Here is a 20005-nt window from a genome sequence, read left to right as displayed (position 1 = left end):
AACTGAGCTGCTTTGAAAACATTCTGATGCACAAAGTCTCTCCTCTGAAGATTCTACCTCAGTTATTCTGGGATGAGACTCAGGCTGGGGTATTTTATTTTTATTTATTTAGCACCTACTATGTTTTAGACACTCTGCAAAGTTCTTTCAAGTCTTATTTATTCCTTATGACAATCCGGAATAAACTAAGGCTAAGTAATTTGTGCAAAGGTCAAACAAAGCAAGGTACTTAAGTCACAGCATCAAAAAGCAGAGACGCCCAGGTCCAGGGACAATTAAGTCTCAGAGACAACATGTACTAATAAAAACCAAACCATCACAAAATAATAAAAAGAATTTTTTTTGAGTATCTGGAATGAAAAATTTAGAAGAAATTCCAGGAAGCCGGAGGCCTTTATAGAATCTGCAGATTATAGAGGTGTGGGCAATTTGTTGACTGAAAGAGCTCTTTTATGATATATTGATCCACCTATGGTGATAGGGGTCAGAGAGTATACCTCAACTCCTACCTGATAATAATGACCTTAGGTAACCTGGTCTGCTGGAAACAGACTGGTAAGAGGTCTTGTACAGAGTCTTTATTCTTACCTGTTTGGGTGTTGTTTTTTTTTTCTTGTTCTTCAAAGAAAAAAAATTGACAACTTTTTAAAATATTAATAAATATTTCTAAAACTTAATGGGATTCTCAAATTGGAGGACCCATATGATTTAATGAGGAACGCAGCCTGAACCAGCTAACATATATGGTACACTATGCTGCACCCTCAGTCGACACTCTGTAGACACTCAAGTAATACAAACTTACTGTCCTCCAGCCTCACTGATGATCAGTCTGTATTTCATGAGAATTCACGATCTGCAAGGCTAAACTGAAGAATTACGGAGAGTCATAAAATGGATCCTTTAAAGATGAACTTTCAATAGGTACTGAGTACAGGTACTATGCTAAATTATTTAGTTTGAATTACCTTATTTATACTTCACAATGCCACCATCAGGTCAATGCTATGATCATCCCCTTTTACACATGAGGGAACTAAAACTTAATTTAGGCAACATATCCAAAGTCATACTGAATTCTGAGACAAAAGGAACAACATGTGCCCCTATATACACTTCTTAAAATATTCTCCCATATCTTGACCAAGTGGAAAAAATTAATAAAAAATCTACAATTAAAAAATTTTTTATGACTGTGTAAAGTTGTGCCCATGGGGGATACAATATCATGAAGTCCCAGAAACCACAGGCTAATTGGAAAATACTTCTCCTTGAACAGCATACCTGGGTCTCAAAACAGACAAAAACACTGCCTACCTTTATTTAAAATTTTGATATTTTGTTCATCATGCATTTCCCCTAAATTTTGGTTTTAAAAAAATAATTCATTAAAATATGTATCTTAATTGCTGATTTTTGGGGCAGTCCCTTAAATTTTGTACTTAAGGAGAGGGCCTTGCTCACCTCACCCTAATCCTAGCTCCCAGGTCACACTGTTAGTAAACAGAAGAGCCAGAATTTGAAAACAACAATTTCCTTCCAAAAGTCATGCTATTAATGATTTTGCTATATTCAGCCTTATAACAGTAGTAGAACAAACAGTCCTTGCCTTTTCTGCTTATAGTCTATTTGAGGGGAAGAGTAAATTCACAAGAAAAACAAAAAATCAGGACCCATAGAAGAGAAATAAACGTATAATTAAATTTTGGGCAGGAGTTGGATAAAATAATTAGCACGATGAGGGTTGGGCAGGGTCTTATCGAATCATGAAAAGCTCTTCCTATATGTCCCTTAATGACCTTAATGACAAACCTTAAAATAATTTGTGAAGGCTTTCCTGTTTTTGTATAGACTCAGAATTTCCAATACAGAAGAGAGACTTTGTTACTATTTGATTTAGTGATGTTATCTCATCTCCAGGCTGGCCTGAGCGCCATGTCGGACCTGGCTGTGCTGACCACAGCCCATGGCAGGTGTTGAGTGTACAGAGCACATTCAATAAATTCTGTTAATTGTATCAACTGCTACTTCTTTATCTCCAACCTGCTTCCTATCTTCACATTTCTTCCATTTATTTTCTATCTACTCGGTGCTGTCAAAGTGGGCGGTTTGCAAAGCTCCCCACGTCTCCTTTGTAGAACACTGGAACAATATTTTTCTAATCATCACAATTGGTTGTTAGTCCTTTGTGAGTTGGCTACCACTTTATTTCTGATTATAGTGAAGACAGGGTCAGCTGCCATCAGGTAGAAGGTGAGTTTTGTTTTCTGAATAGCTAGGCTTCCCACAGGCATGGGAAACCAACATTGTTTTTAATGCCAGTTCGCTTTTTGTTTAAATATAAAACATTACAAATATTGAAGAAGAGTATATGGAAAAGATATAGACAGAAATGTAAAGAAATATAAGCATCTAGGTTTTAGTTTTGTGCCTTTATCACAAATATTGAACTGTTTGAATTTGATATAGTCTTCTCCTTCTTTTCATGATTTTAAGGAGAAAAATCAGGGTTTCTCTTTATCCACCAAATTTGAAAACAAACATTTCTTCGATAACTCTCTCCACCTCCACTACCAACTTGTATTCAAGGTCCCAGGGTCTTGGTGTAGTACATGTCTGATGTTTGCTGGCCAACTGTTCTTTAATTATCCAGCTCAAATATAACCTAAGAAGCTTTTCCAGGTCCATTTATGCAGAATCAAACTATTTTCCCTCTCGGCTGCCATTTTTTGTTTTTATTAAAGCTGTATTTCATGGCAGGAAATATATTTGATGTAGTTTTGTATCCCTGTAGGACTTAACACTCAAAACAGATTCATATATGTTTGTTGGACTGAATTGAAATTTATGTTGTAGGAAATCAGGGTGATACCTTGGAATGAAAACAGAATATTAGGGGCACCTGAGTGGCTCAGTTGTTAAGCGTCTGCCTTCGGCTCAGGTCGTGATCCCAGGGTCCTGGGATGGAGCCCCACATCAGGCTCCCTGCTCAGCTGAATATTAGACTGTATTTAGAAGCTCCCAGAATAAGCCTGCAGAATTTCCCAGATGACTCTATCCTTGTGCCTCAGGACATAAACTGGAAAAACTATTACTTGTCCTTTATTTACCAACTGCACACCACCTAAACACAAATATCCTATGACTTCTTATTCATCATCCCATCATGTACATAAACCCTCAGCGTCCACTGAAGGATTAACCCTTTGTGTTTATTTAATTACCTCTCATGCTAGATCAATGTTGGATACGCTATTTGCATCTGATGCTTCTCTGCTTCAGTGCAGTCGCCATCCTGGAATGTAACTTCCCCAAATGCCAAGAAACCACCCCACGGACACATTTGACACAGCCTTTGCATGGGGTTGGGTACACAAGGCAAATGACATTTTTATGATAACTGAGGATCCCAATGATCACCTTTCCCATGAGGGTCATAACAGAATTAATTAGATTTTATAAAATCCCACATACAAGGAGACATGACTTCTGTTTTTCAGTGACCTAGATTAAAATAATTTTAGTTTATAAAATTGTTTCTAGGGCTTTAGTGGGGCATTTGAAGTGGGGGAGCACTTTGCAGCTTCCTGGAGTTTCCCAGCTCAGTCCAGCAGGCTCCCACCCTCCTCAGCTCATCTTCACCACCTTCACTCTTTAATCTTTTTCTAAAAGCCACATTGTATCATGTTTTTAAGAACAACTGGCTTATTATGATTATTACTGCCAGTTTAACAAGAGAGAAAAGAATGAAAATATGGACTGAGGGGGTATTTGTGTCCTCTGCAGGCCTCTAATAGTTGTGACTCGAAGAATTGCGGTTGACTCCCTCATATGAGCACATTAGCTGATCTCCTCTCAGACCTGCTGAATCCCACAGCTGCCAACAGTGCGGAGCACAGATGTAAATCGGAGGAGCAAATAGATTTTGACATTTAAAAGGGGAATGTGCAGTAGGAATTTACTCAGCACATTTGGCAATACAATGTTCCCTTTGAAGAGAGGTTTCTTTCAAAAAGATTCCTCAAGTTGTCTGTATCATGGTGCATTCTTCAAAGTGACAGCGTGGCTGGAGGTTCTCGACGTTTAGGATTGCCTCACCACGTGACCTTAGGTGCACTCTCTCCATCCCTCATTTATCCTACATGCCCTGGCAGGATCCACAGATAACGTCTGCCTAGCCTTCTCGCTTCTTTGAAGACAACCAGTGCATAGAAGATGCCTTATCAGTTATCTAGTTGTTGATACCTAATGAGATGCTCATTAACCAGTTGAACAGCCAGCATGAATTTAGTGACCATCAGTTTAATATGAGGCCAATGAACAGGACTGTGGGGGAGTGGGACAAAGAGAAACAGATCCAATCAATTATTTATTCTTTATTGAGTGCCTATGTACTAAAGGAGATGCTAGGGATTTTTTTAAATGAGTGGCATAGCTTTTTGCCCTGGAGAAACTCAGAGTCACACAAAAGACACAGGCTGGCTGAAGTATTGACACTTGCTTGGAAAAACAGATAACCCAGCCTTTTGATAAGAACACTATAGATCAACTTACTAGCCAGTATAAATCCCTACAGTCAAGCTTTATTAAACTGTATTATTATTTATTATTATTAAACTTGATGATTCCCCTTAATAGTGAAACTGTGGTAATTAGAGTGGAGATGTTCACCCATTGGTGGGAACTACGAATAACGCAAGCAAGGTGTAGATGGTGCACTTCCATTGCTGTAATGTTTAGTACGGCCAGTTCCTGCCTTCTTGAGATCATCTCCTCTTTTCAACTTTTGTCTGAGAACCACTTTGTGTCATGTTGGTTAAGAACAATTGACTTATACTAATGATAGACGTAATGATAGGAAGACTTATATTTTGGAAACCAAACCCTATTAAAGGGGGGAAAAAGTGTTTTTTGACAGATGACAAAGAGACACTGTAGATTTTAGAACAGTCTGAGAAAAGTATTTTAGAACATCTGTTTCTTTTCATCCTACTGACTATCCCAAAAATTATCTAGACAGTGACAACTCAGCAGTAGGTTGTATTCTGAGGCCTCCTTGCAAGTCCATTATTCTGGATTTGGCACATCCTCAGACAAATGGTCTAGTTTCCAAAACAGTCCACAAAAATTTAGGTAACTTGTAATATGAGTTATCATTTATGTGGATATAGTATTTTGCAAACTGTATCAGCCACTATATTCATGGAGATCTAGGAGTTCTGCAAGAATTTTTGAATCTTGTGTTTTCATCTTGATGACCATCTAAAAATTATCATAATCATGTTCTGGATCATCTAAGTCAACACCCCATTATGTGATTCTCAAAACTGTGCTTATGTTTATCTTTGTGTTAGTCTTGTGTCATCAGCCAGTTTAACAATATTAGAGGTCCACTATAGATTTAGATTAAAGCTAGCTGCCGTTTGGTTGGATTGCCTTGGAAAGTTTCTCATAAAAATCTAGATTTCTGGCTTCTCTTTTTCCTCTCTCTCTCTCTCTCTTTCTTTCTCCCTCTCTCTCTCCTTCTCTCTCTCTGTCAGAAAACATGGCAACTATGGGTCTACCACAATCTGTGGCAATAATAAAACCGAGCAGGCTGCTGAGTGGCTGCTTCCCACACAGGTCCTGCTTCTCTCGTGTATGTTTTCTGCCTGTATCTTATAAGCATTAGAGTTTGTGTCTCCCCATCTAAAGGAATGTTGCGTGTTCTCCAGGATGCAGTAGCAAGCATCCTAGGAAAAGGGGTTTCTTCCCTCTCCATATGTTGTTTATTTATTTATTTTTTTTTTAAAGATTTTATTTATTTGTTTGACAGAGAGAGACACAGCGACAGAGGGAACACAAGCAGGGGGAGTGGGAGAGGGAGAAGCAGGCTTCCCGCCGAGCAGGGAGCCCGATGCGGGGCTCGATCCCAGGACCCTGGGATCATGACCCGAGCCGAAGGCAGACGCCCAACAACTGAGCCACCCAGGCGCCCCTCCATATGTTGTTTATAAAACACATATTTGTGCGTAGGGGTTTCTGCTGCATGGGGCTCCTCTCCAGTGCACCATTACACTCTTTTCTCTCTGTAATCAGGGTTTGGTATATAGCTTGAAATAGAAACTAACCTTTAGGAACTAATTTTTAAATTACTGTCTTCATAGACCTGGAGGCTTGCTGAGTTGGAAGGAATCTTAGTGCCCCCCCACCGCCCCTCCCCCTCCAGTTCCCAACCTTCCATCTGTGTGCTTCCTTCCCTAGTATTACTTGCTATTCATTTTTATTTCATTAATATTTAAAGAGCATTGTGGTTATTCACTGAAAAGGGCAACACTTACCACCAACCATGCAAAGGTGAACTCAGACGAAATTTCTGAGGAGATATTTTGAAAGCATGGTATTTCCACAGTCTGATTTATCTGTACTTCTATTATATTGCTGCTTCTCCATTCATTCTGTGTAACTATAACGAAATATAGGTGGAAGAGACAGGAATATGTGATTGGTTTATAAAATGCTTTTTGTGACAGAAACAGGAACAGTGTTAGTGTAGATACTCATCTGCCCTCAGGTCTCACCTATGACAAGGCAAAACCCCACTAACAGCCCTCATTGTATAAATGGCAAAACGGAACTACTGAGAATCAGAGAGACTTGCTTACCACTGAAAAATTACAGGGAAGCTGCCCCAAAAGAATCTACCTCACAATTTGGTATGTTCCTCTGCTTTAACCCCAAAATAATGCTTTAGGCTTCAGATATTTTTTTGATCAGTTAGAATATAAAACTTTATAACCTAGCCTCTAATTATCTTACTAAAAATTCTAATAGGTTTAAAGTTTTTTTTTAGAGACGTTTTAGGTTCATAGCAAAACTGAATGGAAAGTAGAAAAAGTTCCCATATATCCCTTGTCCCCTATGCATGCCCAACCTCCCCCACTACTAACATCCTTAACCACAGCGGTACATTTGTTACAACTGATAAAACTACAATGACACATTGAACATCATTATCACTTCAAGTCCATAGCTTATTTACATTAGAGTTCACTATTGGTACTGTACATTCTATGGGTTTTGAGGGATGTATAATGACATGTATTCACCATTGCAATATCATACAGAAGAGTTCCACTGCCCTAAAAATCCTCTGTGCTGGAATCCTCCCTCCCTCCTGCCAAACTCTGACATTCGCTGATCTTTTTACTGCCTTACTGCCCTTATGAGTTGTCTTTTTGAGCTTACAAATATTCCTCCAAAGATGGAATGATATAGAAAAATATATAAGGAAACTCTGAAGAAGGCATTGTTAATGGATTATTTTCATTTTCATCTATTTATTTTTCATTTTAAAAGGAATATGACATAAATATCAGTTTCACAGCCTCTCTTTGGGAAAGTCATAGACATACACATACCCATTTGTGACTAAACTATAATAACATCCAAGAATAATTTATAAATGAATTCTATCATCCTAATATCCCAAAAATCTGATTTTCTTTTTTCCATGTCTATATAAATCTTGTTTGTATGCATACATTTTCTCATACGTTGCAATCCTTTTAACCAACAAATGTTACCCGTATTCTTACTTAAAATGTTTTGCATGATTCTTAAGCTATTGGTGGTTGAAATTTTCAGAAACTTTATGTCATGCTATCATATATACATATCGTCATCTATTTTGTCATTTCCAGTTACTGAACTGTGTGTTCTTTCAATTTGGGTTTTTAGTTTATATAAACTACTATAACCAATAAAGCAAGGATCCTCCTTATACTAAGAGCTTTCTTCTGACCATTCAGCTACTTAAATTCCGTGAATTTAATGGGTATGAGTATTCTCATTATTATCAATGGCATATATTTTTAAGCGGAATATTTCTCAGTTTGGAATGTTATAGCTAGCCTTTAGGACTTTGTTATACTCCAATCTCTCAGCAATAGAAGCTACCCTGTTTACTGATAATTCATTCCTCCTCCCTTCCTTACCTGAAACCAGGCCTCTCCATTAGGGCATATCTTCCTTGCATCATTCTCAAATAGTGGCCGTTTATTTTTTTGTGCCCTTATTTCCTCAAAATTAGGAGGTGGGATCAGTGCCTTCCTTGCTCCTCATTACTGTTTCCAAATGTTATTCCAACCCCATAATTAAAAAAAAAAAAAAAAGCCCTGCCATTTATGGTTAAGAGAATTTAGCTATAACAGTAATTCCAAATGATTTATTTGTATACTACCACCAAAATTGTTTGCCAGGACTGCTTACCACCATTACCACTATTTAATTTTATTCTTGATATTATTTTAATTGTTTTTTTGTAATTGTTTTACTTACATAAGTTTATTTTCAACAGAGAATGATCTAGGCACTAATATTTGGGAAGTGCATGAAATCCACTTGATATGTTAATTATATTTTAATGTACATTACCCAAATATATAAGTATTAAATTTTTGTAAAGTTGATCCAGATTCTGGGAAGTTGGGAATGCAACCGACCTAACTTTTTTAATATTCCTGAAACTCCCTACAAAAACAGACAAAGTAACTAGAGTAGCAGACCTAAAAACATATAGGCAATATGTATAGGAACACTAATTAACAATATATCCCCATTAATAGATGGGGACAAATAACTGGACCACTGTGGTATCAGCAACTGAGCAGAAAGAAAGAGAGGAAAATCGACTGAGCTTCGGATGCCCCTCAGAACTAGAGAACTCCACCCACCACCCCCCCCCCCCAGCCCAAAGCAACAGGTAATCACTGCAAAGACATGCAGACTAATCTGAGAATAGCAGCAGAAATGGAGAAAGGAGTTTGCAGGCACCAGATTACCAGTGCCCTCAAGGGAAACAAGAGGAGGCTTGTCAGTGCTGGAACAGAGGGTGCTTTTCAGACAGATCCCATACTGAGAAGAAACCCCTGGGAGTCGAATCCAAATTAAACAGGATAGGTCCAATAGGAGAAAGCAAACAGGCAATTTAGATAAAAGTGAGGGATAGGAGGGAAGGAAGTATATCTCATAAGTACAATGGCATATTATTTACCTTGAAAATAACAGAAGAGACTGCTCCAGAGACACTGAACACTTTATAAAAGCTAGCCCGGCCCACCCTTCCATGGCAAAAATCAACATGCATTTACCTTAAGTGTGAGCAATAGAAAAGGAATGGGGTAGAATCACACATAAAGATACTATAAGAAAAAAGAGAAAAGGGAACAAAAGAACATCCCCTCAACAATGGCAGCATATTAGAAAAAGATAATTTCACAATAAATAAAAACTGTAGCCTAATAACTCAAAATCAGGTAAAAGAAATAAGGAAAATGATATGAACTGCAAAAAATTTTAGCAAGACTGGTAAATGAGTCAACTGGAAAAAAGGAAGCTCAGCAGAGACAGGTGAGTGAATTCAGGAAAGGGTTGGAAATAACAACTCATTGTGGAAATTAAGAGCAAACTAGAAGAAAAACAAGAACATTTGGCCCAAAAGTTAATGCACTAAAAGAAATTTTAAAATCCAATAAAGGGAAATTTTAAAATAAATTAAGAAATAATAAATTTTAAAATAAAAAGTATCACTTTCAAAGAAAGTGATAAGCAAAGAAGATTAAAAGCATGTATAATAGAAGGCACCAAAGGAAATAAGCAGTAGACAGAAAAAAATACTAAAAATTATAATACAAGTACAATTTTTTAAAGTAAAAAATGATTAGAAAATACATATTGAAAGATTATACTGAAAAAGTAGGAAAATAGGCTCAGAATAGACATTAAGCAAATTATTATAATGGTATTTTTTAAAAGTCAGTTATAGGAAAGAAAATAGGATTATTATTAGCTTTTTGACAGCAACTCTTTATGCCAGAAAATAATGTAGCAACATATTTAATGTATTCAAGGAAAGAAAATGTGAGCTAAGGATTTTATATTCAGCAAAATTAGCCTTTTGAGATGAAGACTACATAAAACCTGTTAGAGCCATGTGTAAGAAGTCAGGGAATATTGCTCCCATGAGCACTTCCTGAGGATTTGCCAATCGAATACACTTCAGACTGGAGAGGCATTTATATAAAGCCTGTGGTGAGTGTTGAATCTATGTTCGCCTTTAGCACTAAAAATAAATCATTGCTATAAGAAAGAGAGTAGTAATAAATATATATTTTGAAATAAAGAGAAAATATAAGGATCACAAATGAGGCAGGGAGAGGGTTGAGGTGCTTGTGGCTATATGGCCATGAAAAGGTCAGTGAAAAAAGCCATGTATAAAACTGAGCAAATGTATAAAAACCATCATTTCAAGACCAAAGGCAAACATGTAATTGAGAAACATCTCTTCTTGGAAAAATGCTAGAACTTCAGTAAGAATAGCAGGAGTCTATATTCCTCTTGCCTAGGAATCCTTCCATTCCCCTTCCCCAGTGTTGTCAGTGAGACAGGTAGCTTTACCATCTTGGAGCTGGCTGCAAGAAACAGCAGCTTTTCTTCTGGAAGAGGCAGACTTAAATTAGGTCTGAGTATGAAGATCCTTCACTTTGTTAGCTAACAGGCACAAACTCGGTAGGAAACAGAGAAAAACAAGCTTTAGCATGGGTTTGCAAATCCCATTTGGGGTGAGTAGCAGAGCAGATAGACATTTAACACAGAGATTCTGGAAATTAGAGAGTCACGGAATAGCTGAGATAAGTTGTCTACCCACCCCAGGCTGACTGGGAAAATACACAGGTGAGTGCAGAGACCTCAGAGAGCTTATTGAAAAGCAAAAGCCAAGGGAGACTGTGTTATGGTCTGCAACTTTGCACCCTCTAACTACCGCCCCCCCCAACCCAACACAGATGTGGAAGTCTAACTAACAGGCTTGAGGAATTTGAGTACAACTTTTGTCAAATTCATTGGTGGACAAACAAAGGGGCAATTCCTTGGAAACTAAAGACATAATAATTATAATAAAAAGTTGAGCAGAAAAATCAATATCCACATACTGAAGAGGAAACAGATTTTATAATTTAGATATGGGTAGTTACCAAAATTAAAAAAAAAAAAGAAAAAAAAACCCCACTGATCTACAGTTGTTCCATTATTATTATTTTTATGTCTAGTTTTCAACAACAACAAAAAAAAGGTTATACATGAAGAAAAGAGGAAAGTGTGATCCATACTCAGGAAAAAAAGCAGTTAGTTGAAACTGATTCTGATTGGGTCCTACATTGGATTTAACAGACATTAAAGCAGCTCTTATAAGTATGCTCATGGGATTAAAACAAAAGATGATGAAAATGACTCAATAAATAGGGGATCCTAGTGGAGAAGTAGAAAACTATCAAATGAACCAAATAATTATTCTAGAGTTGAAAAGTCAGTAACAAAAAATGATGAAAAATTTACTAGGGATTGTCAACAGCCAATTTGAGATGGTAGAAGAAAGAATCAGTGTATTTGAATATTGATTAATATAAATGACCTGGGGCACCTGGGTGGTACAGTCGGTTAAGCATCTGACACTTGGTTTCGGCTCAGGTCGTGATCTCAGGGTCGTGAGACTGAGCCCCGCATAGGGCTTTGTGCACTCAGCGTGGAGTCTGCTTAGGACTCTCTCTCCCTCTCCCTCTGCCCCTCCCACCTGTGCTCTCTCTCCCTTTCTCCAAATAAATAATCTAAATATATATATATATATATATATATATATATATATATATATATATACAAATGATCTAATCTGAAGAAAAGGGAGAAAGAGGATTGAAGGAAAACAGAGCTTCAGAGCTCAAGTGTCCTAACATGTATGCAATGGGAGTCACAGCAGGAGAGATGAAAGAGTGGGACAGAACAAATGTTTGAAGAAATAATGGTCCAAAACTTCATATTTAATTTTAAAAAACTTTCCGTAAAGTTAATCTATACCTCCAGGAATCTTAAAACTCAAAAAAGTTAAACACAAAGAGAAACCCACCTAGGCATATTATAATCAACCTGCTGGAAGCCAAAAACAAAGAGGGAATTATGGAAGCAGCAATTGAAATCAGCAAGAAAAACAAAACAAAACAATCACATGTGGAGACCAATAATACAATTAATGGCTCATTTCTCACCAGAAACAACGGAAATCAGAAGATATATTCAAAATGCTGAAAGAAAAAGCAGCCCACTACGCGGAGGAGTAGGAAACCTGGATTTTGTCTGGTCCCAGGAATTCAGCTGGATAGGGATCAAACCATTCTGAACACCTACAAACTCAACAGGAGATCGAAGAAAAGAACAGCAACAACTCTCTGAACAGAAAAGCGATCACTTTCTGGAAGGTAGGATGTGAGGAGAAGTGAATCCGAGGGGATATTCGGGAGGATAGACGGCAGGAGAGGGGGCCTCTGTTGGCCGCTTCTGGCAAGTGATAGAGCCCTGGAGCACAAAATCGGAACTTTTAGAAGTCGGCTCCGCTGAGGGACGTCGCTCCAGTGGCTAAGCGGGGGGGTGGAACCCTTGCAGGGACAGTGGGGTCTCAGGACCCTCGGGGTCACAGAAAGACCAGGGGTGCCTGAGTGCGGCAGAGCTCCCAGGTATCGGAGCGGGGAAGCCGGCTGCAGAGACGGAGCTGAGGCATGGGCTCTCAGCTCGGGGTTGCCATAAACCGTGATCCGCGGCCCAGTCGGACCACTGCTCCTCCAGCAGGGACCCGACAAGAGGCAGATCCGGGGAGACTCCCCTTCCTCCCCCGGGAGGAGTGGCGCAGGAGTGCACCACAGGAATCTGCTGGGTTTGGAGACTCCACATGGGGTCGTGTGCCAGAGATAGAAACACTCGGTCACAGGCCGGGTGAGCACGGAGTGTGGCCAGAGGCCACGGAGACGGGAGTGATTGACTGCTTTTCTCTGGTGGTGCACTGAGGAGCGGGGCCCCGAGTTCTCGGCTCCTCCGGGGCGGAGATTGGGAGGCCGCCATTTTCACTCTCTCCTCCAAAGCTGTACGGAAAGCTTGCAGGGAACAACAGCTCCGGAGAGCAAACCCGAGCAGATTACTTAGCCCGGAGGGCAAGGGCGGAGCAATTCTGCTCCGGCAAAGACATTTGGGAACCACGGCAACAGGCCCCTCCCCCAGAAGATCAGCAAGAACCGCCAGCCAAGACCAAGTTTACCGATCAATGAGAACGGCAGAACTCCAGCGCTAAGGGAATACAGCACATAGAATTCATGGCTTTTTTCCCATGATTCTTTAGTCTTTCGAAGTTAATTTTTTCTTAGCTGTCTTTTTTTTTTTGAATTTTTCTTTTTCCCTTTTTCAACCAACATCTTATCAATCCCTTTTTTAAAAAACATTTTTATTTTTCATCTTTAGAGTCATATTCTATCCCTTCATAGTAGTTTCCCTTATTTTTGGCATATATATATAAGTTGTTCTCTCTTTAAAATTTTGAGATACAGTTTCTTCTAACAGATCAAAATATACCCTAAATCTCTAGTGTATGGCTTTGTTCTAATCTCCTGCCTGATCACATTCTCTCCCTTTTTTTTCTTTTTTAAATCCTCTTCTTTCTTTTATCAAACAACTTCTTATCTTATCAATTCCTTTTATAAAATTTTTTATAATTTTCATCTTTACAGTCATATTCCATCTCTTCATCATATTAACCCTTATTTTTGTACATATATGTTTTTCTTTCTTTAAAATTTTGGGAGGCACTTTCTTCAAACAGACCAAAATACACCCAAAATCTAGTGTATGGCACTGATCTATGCACCAGCCTGATTATATTTGATCATATTCTGTTTTTTTTGTTTTGTTCCATTTTTGTTTGTTTTTATCTTTTTCTTTTTTTTTTTTCTTTTTCTTTTTTCTTTCTTTCCCTTTCTTTTCCCTCATTTTCAGGTTTTTTCTGATTTGTTTAGAGTATATTCTCTGGGGATGTTGTTACCCTGTTAGCATTTTGTTCTCTCATTCACCTATTCTCCTCTAGGACATAATGACAAGATGGAAAAAATCACCTCAACAAAAAGAAAAAGAGGCAGTAACCGACTGCCAGGGACCTACTCAATACGGACATTAGTACAATGTCGTTCTTAGAGTTCAGAATGATGATTTTAAAGATACTAGCTAGGCTTGAAAAAAGCATGGAAGTTATTACAGAAACCCTTTCTGGAGAAATAAAAGAACTAAAATCTAACCAAGTCAAAATCAAAAAGGCTATTAATGAGGTGCAATCAAAAATGGGGGTGCTAACTGCTAGGATAAATGAGGCAGAAGAGAGAATCAGTGATATAGAAGACCAAATGATGGAAAATAAAGAAGCTGAGAAAAAGAGAGAGAAACAACTACTGGATCACGAGGGCAGAATTCGAGAGATAAGTGATACCATAAGACAAAACATTAGAATAACTGGGATCCCAGAAAAAGAAGAAAGAGAGAGAGGGGCAGAAGGTATGTTGGAGCAAATTATAGCAGAGAACTTCCCTAATTTGGGGAAGGAAACAGGCATCAAAATCCAGGAGGCACAGAGAACCCCTCTCAAAATCAATAAAAATAGGTCAACACCCCGACATCTAATAGTAAAACTTACGAGTCTCAGAGACAAAGAGAAAATCCTGAAAGCAGCTTGGGAGAAGAGATCTGTAACCACAATGGTAGAAACATTAGATTGGCAACAGACCTATGCACAGAGACCTGGCAGGCCAGAAAGGACTGGGATGATATATTCAGAGCACTAAACAAGAAAAATATGCAGCCAAGAATACTATATCCAGCTAGGCTGTCATTGAAAATAGAAGGAGAGATAAAAAGATTCCAGGACAAACAAAGGAATTTGCAAACATGAAACCAGCCCTACAAGAAATATTGAAAGGGGTCCTCTAAGCAAAGAGAGAGCCTAAAAGCAACATAGACCAGAAAGGAACACAGACAATATACAGTAACAGTCACCTTACAGGCAATACAATGGCACTAAATTCATATCTTTCAATAGTTGCCCTGAATGTAAATGGGTTAAATGCCCCAATCAAAAGACACAGGCTATCAGATTGGATTAAAAAACAATACCCATCAATATGCTGTCTGTAAGAGACTCATTTTAGACCCAAAGACACCTCCAGATTGAAAGTGAGGGGGTGGAAAACCATTTACCATGCTAATGGACACCAAAAGAAAGCTGGGGTGGCAATCCTTATATCAGTCAAATTAGATTTTAAACCAAAGAGTGTAATAAGAGATGAGGAAGGACACTATATCCTACTTAAAGGGTCTATCCAACAAGAAGATCTAACAATTGTAAATATCTATGCCCCTAACATGGGAGCAGCCAATTATATAAGCCAATTAATAACAAAAGCAAAGAAACACATCGACAATAATACAATAATAGTGGGGGACTTTAACACCCCCTCACTGAAATGGACAGATCATCTAAGCAAAAGATCAACAAGGAAATAAAGACTTTAAATGACACACTGGACCAAATGGACTTGACAGATATATTCAGAACATTCCATCCCAAAGCAACAGAATACACATCCTTCTCTAGTGCCCATGGAACATTCTCCAGAATAGATCACATCCTAGGTCACAAATCAGGTCTCAACCGGTACCAAAAGATTGGGATCATTCCCTGCATATTTTCAGACCACAATGCTTTGAAACCAGGACTCAATCACAAGAGGAAAGTCGGAAAGAACTCAAATACATGGAGGCTAAAGAGCATCCTACTAAAGAATGAATGGGTCAACCAGGAAATTAAAGAAGAATTTAAAAAATTCATGGAAACCAATGAAAATGAAAACAAAACTGTTCAAAATCTTTGGGATGCAGCAAAGGCGGTCCTAAGAGTAAAGTATATAGCAATACAAGCCTTTCTCAAGAAACAAGAAAGGTCTCAAATACACAACCTAACCCTACACCTAAAGGAGCTGGAGAAAGAACAGCAAATAAAGCCTATACCCAGCAGGAGAAGAGAAATAATAAAGATCAGAGCAGAAATCAATGAAATAGAAACCAAAAGAACAGTAGAACAGATCAACGAAACTAGGAGCTGGTTCTTTGAAAGAATTAACAAGATTGATAAACCCCTGGCCAGACTTATCAAAAAGAAAAGAGAAATGACCCAAATCAACAAAACCATGAATGAAAGAAGAGAGATCACAACCAACACCAAAGAAATACAAACAATTATAAGAACATATTATGAGCAACTCTATGCCAGCAAATTAGATAACCTGGAAGAAATGGATGCATTCCTAGAGATGTATCAACTACCAAAACCAAACCAGGAAGAAATAGAAAACCTGAACAGACCTATAACCACTAAGGAAATTGAAGCAGTCATTAAAAATCTCCCAACAAATAAAAGCCCAGGGCCAGATGGCTTCCCAGGGGAATTCTACCAAACATTTAAAGAAGAATTAATACCTATTCTTCTGAAACTGTTCCAAAAAATAGAAATGGAAGGAAAACTTCCAAACTCATTTTATGAGGCCACCATTACCTTGATCCCAAAACCAGACAAAAACCCCATCAAAAAGAATTACAGACCAATATCCCTGATGAACATGGATGCAAAAATTCTCACCAAAATACTAGCCAATAGGATCCAACAGTACATTAAAAGGATTATTCACCACAACCAAGTGGGATTTATCCCTGGGCTGCAAGGTTGGTTCAATGTCCACAAATCAATCAATGTGATACAATACATTAATAAAAGAAAGAACAAGAACCATATGATCCTCTCAAAAGATGCAGAAAAAGCATTTGACAAAGTGCAGCATCCTTTCTTGATCAAAACTCTTCAGAATGTAGGGATAGAGGGTACATACCTCAATATCATAAAAGCCATCTATGAAAAACCCACAGCGAATATCATTCTGAATGGGGAAAAACTGAGAGCTTTCCCCCTAAGGTCAGGAACGCGGCAGGGATGTCCACAATCACCACTGCTATTCAACACAGTATTAGAAGTCCTAGCCACAGCAATCAGACAACAAAAAGAAATAAAAGGCATCCGAATCGGCAAAGAAGAAGTCAAACTCTCACTCTTTGCAGATGATACGATACTTTATGTGGAAAACCCAAAGGACTCCATCCCAAAACTGCTAGAACTCATACAGGAATTCAGTAAGGTGGCAGGATATAAAATCAATGCACAGAAATCAGTGGCATTCCTATACACCAACAACAAGACAAAAGAAAGAGAAATTAAGGAGTCGATCCCACTTACAATTGCACCCAAAACCATAAGATACCTAGGAATAAATCTAACCAAAGAGGCAAAGAATCTGTACTCACAAAACTATAAAATACTCACAAAAGAAATTGAGGAAGACACAAAGAAATGGAAAAACGTTCCATGCTCATGGATTGGAAGAACAAATATTGTGAAGATGTCAATGCTACCTAGAGCAATCTACACATTCAATGCAATCCCCATCAAAATACCATCAACTTTTTTCAAAGAAATGGAACAAATAATCCTAAAATTTGTATGGAACCAGAGAAGTCCCCGAATAGCCAGAGGAATGTTGAAAAAGCAAAGCAAAGCTGGCGGTATCACAATTCCAGACTTCAAGCTCTATTACAAAGCTGTCATCATCAAGACAGTATGGTACTGGCACAAAAACAGACACATCGATCAATGGAACAGAATAGAGAGCCCAGAAATGGACCCTCAACTCTATGGTCAACTAATCTTCAACAAAACAGGAAAGAATGTCCAATGGAAAAGAGACAGTCTCTTCAACAAATGGTGTTGGGAAAATTGGACAGCCACATGCAGAAGAATGAAACTGGACCGTTTCCTTACACCACACACAAAAATAGACTCAAAATGGTTGAAAGACCTACAAGTCAGACAGGATTCCATCAACATCCTAAAGGAGAACACAGGCAGCAACCTCTTTGACCTCAGCTACAGCAACTTCTTCCTAGAAACATCGCCAAAGGCAAGGGAAGCAAGGGCAAAAATGAATTATTGGGACTTCATCAAGATAAAAAGCTTTTGCAGAGCAAAAGAAACAGTCAACAAAACCAAAAGACAACCGACAGAATGGGAGAAGATATTTGCAAATGTCATATCAGATAAAGGACTAGTATCCAAAAGCTATAAAGAACTTCTTAAGGTCAACACCCAAAGAACAAATGATCCAATCAAGAAATGGGCAGAAGACATGAACAGACATTTCTGCAAAGAAGACATCCAAATGGACAACAAACACATGAAAAAGTGCTCAGCATTGCTCAGCATCAGGGAAATACAAATCAAAACCTCAATGAAATATCACCTCTCACCAGTCAGAATGGCTAAAATTAACAAGTCAGGAAACGACAAATGTTGGCGAGGATGCGGAGAAAGGGGACCCTCCTACACTGTTGGTGGGAATGCAAGCTGGTTCAGTCACTCTGGAAAACAGTATGGAGGTTCCTCAAAAAGTTGAAAATAGAGCTACCATATGATCCAGCAATTGCACTACTGGGTATTTACCCCAAAGATACAAATGTAGGGATCCGAAGGGGCACATGCACCCTGATGTTTACAGCAGCAATGTCCACAATAGCCAAACTGTGGAAAGAGCCAAGTTGTCCACTGACAGTTGAATGGATAAAGAAGATGTGGTATATATACAATGGAATATTATGCAGCCATCAAAAGGAATGAAATCTTGCCATCTGCAATGACGTGGATGGAACTGGAGGGTGTTATGCTGAGCGAAATAAGTCAATCAGAGAAAGACATGTATCATATGACCTCACTGATATGAGGAATTCTTAATCTCAGGAAACAAACTGAGGGTTGCTGGAGTGGTGGGGGCTGGGAGGGATGGGGTGGCTGGGTGATAGACATTGGGGAGGGTATGTGCTATGGTGAGCGCTGTGAATTGTGCAAGACTGTTGAATCACAGATCTGTACCTCTGAAACAAATAATGCAATATACATTAAAAAAAAAAAAAAAGAAGAAGATAGCCGGAGGGGAAGAATGAAGGGGGGGAAATTGGAGGGGGAGACGAACCATGAGAGACGATGGACTCTGAGAAACAAACTGAGGGTTCAAGAGGGGAGGAGGGTGGGAGGATGGGTTAGCCTGGTGATGGGTATTAAAGAGGGCACGTTCTGCATGGAGCACTGGGTGTTATACGCAAACAATGAATCATGGAACACTACATCAAAAACTAATGTTGTAATGTATGGTGATTAACATAACAATAAAAAATTAAAAAAATATGAAAGAAAAAGCAGCCCACTAAAATTTGCTGCATTCAGTGAAACTATCCTTCAAAAGTAAAAACGAAAAAAAAAAAAACAAACAGGATTTACTGCAGGTAGATTTGTCTTATATGAAATTCTAAAGTTCTTTAGGCTGAAAGGAAATGATACCAAATAGTAACTTCACTCCATGAGGTAGAATGAAGAGCACAGGAAATGGTAAACATATGGGTAAATATAAAAGATTACATATACAGTTCTCTCTCTTTTTTTCTCTTAATTTCTTTAAGAACAGAAATTTTTAATCCATTAATTTTAGCATTGTTCTGTTCGGTTTATTTTATAAATATATAATATATATAACATGTATATTATATATATCTCTTTGACAGTAATAATGAAAGGAAAATATATGCTGGAAGAAGTTGCAAAAAGAGAGAGAAAAAGAGACAGAGAGAGAGAGAGAAAATAAACATAGAAACAGACATCAGAATGATCCTGACATTGAAGTTATCCAATAAGAATATTAAAATAGCTCTTTTTGGTATATCCAAGAATAGAGAAAAAGATGAAGGGAGTAAACGAAAAGATGGACAATTTCATCAAAGACTAAAAAATCTACCAAAAACAATAACTAAAAATATAAGATCAGAAATTAAGAACTAATTTGATTGGGTTGAAAACTTAATTGGACAGCACAAAAAATAAGATTTGTGAATTGGAGTATAGGTCAATAGAAAATTTCTAAACTAAACTACAGAAAGGAAAAACAGAGAAGATATAGAAAAAAGCATTAGAGATATACGAAAGCAGAAATTTAGACACTTTTAAATACTTGAAACC

At 38.1% G+C, this 20005-nt stretch overlaps 1 protein-coding gene across 6 annotated transcripts in view; it reads right to left on the bottom strand.

Annotated features, from left to right (window-relative positions):
- Window positions 1-20005, bottom strand: part of CD96 (CD96 molecule) — a 101485-nt gene that overhangs the window by 65124 nt on the left and 16356 nt on the right. For all 6 annotated transcript variants that reach the window (XM_078065852.1, XM_078065842.1, XM_078065848.1 and 3 more), the window contains one exon: window positions 6321-6445. In XM_078065852.1, coding sequence (XP_077921978.1) covers window positions 6321-6445 — 125 coding nt within the window. The remainder of the gene's footprint in view (window positions 1-6320; window positions 6446-20005) is intronic.

This window comes from Halichoerus grypus, chromosome 1 (genome assembly GCF_964656455.1).
Source record: "Halichoerus grypus chromosome 1, mHalGry1.hap1.1, whole genome shotgun sequence".
NCBI lineage: Eukaryota > Metazoa > Chordata > Mammalia > Carnivora > Phocidae > Halichoerus > Halichoerus grypus.
This window is presented reverse-complemented; position numbering and strand designations above follow the sequence as displayed.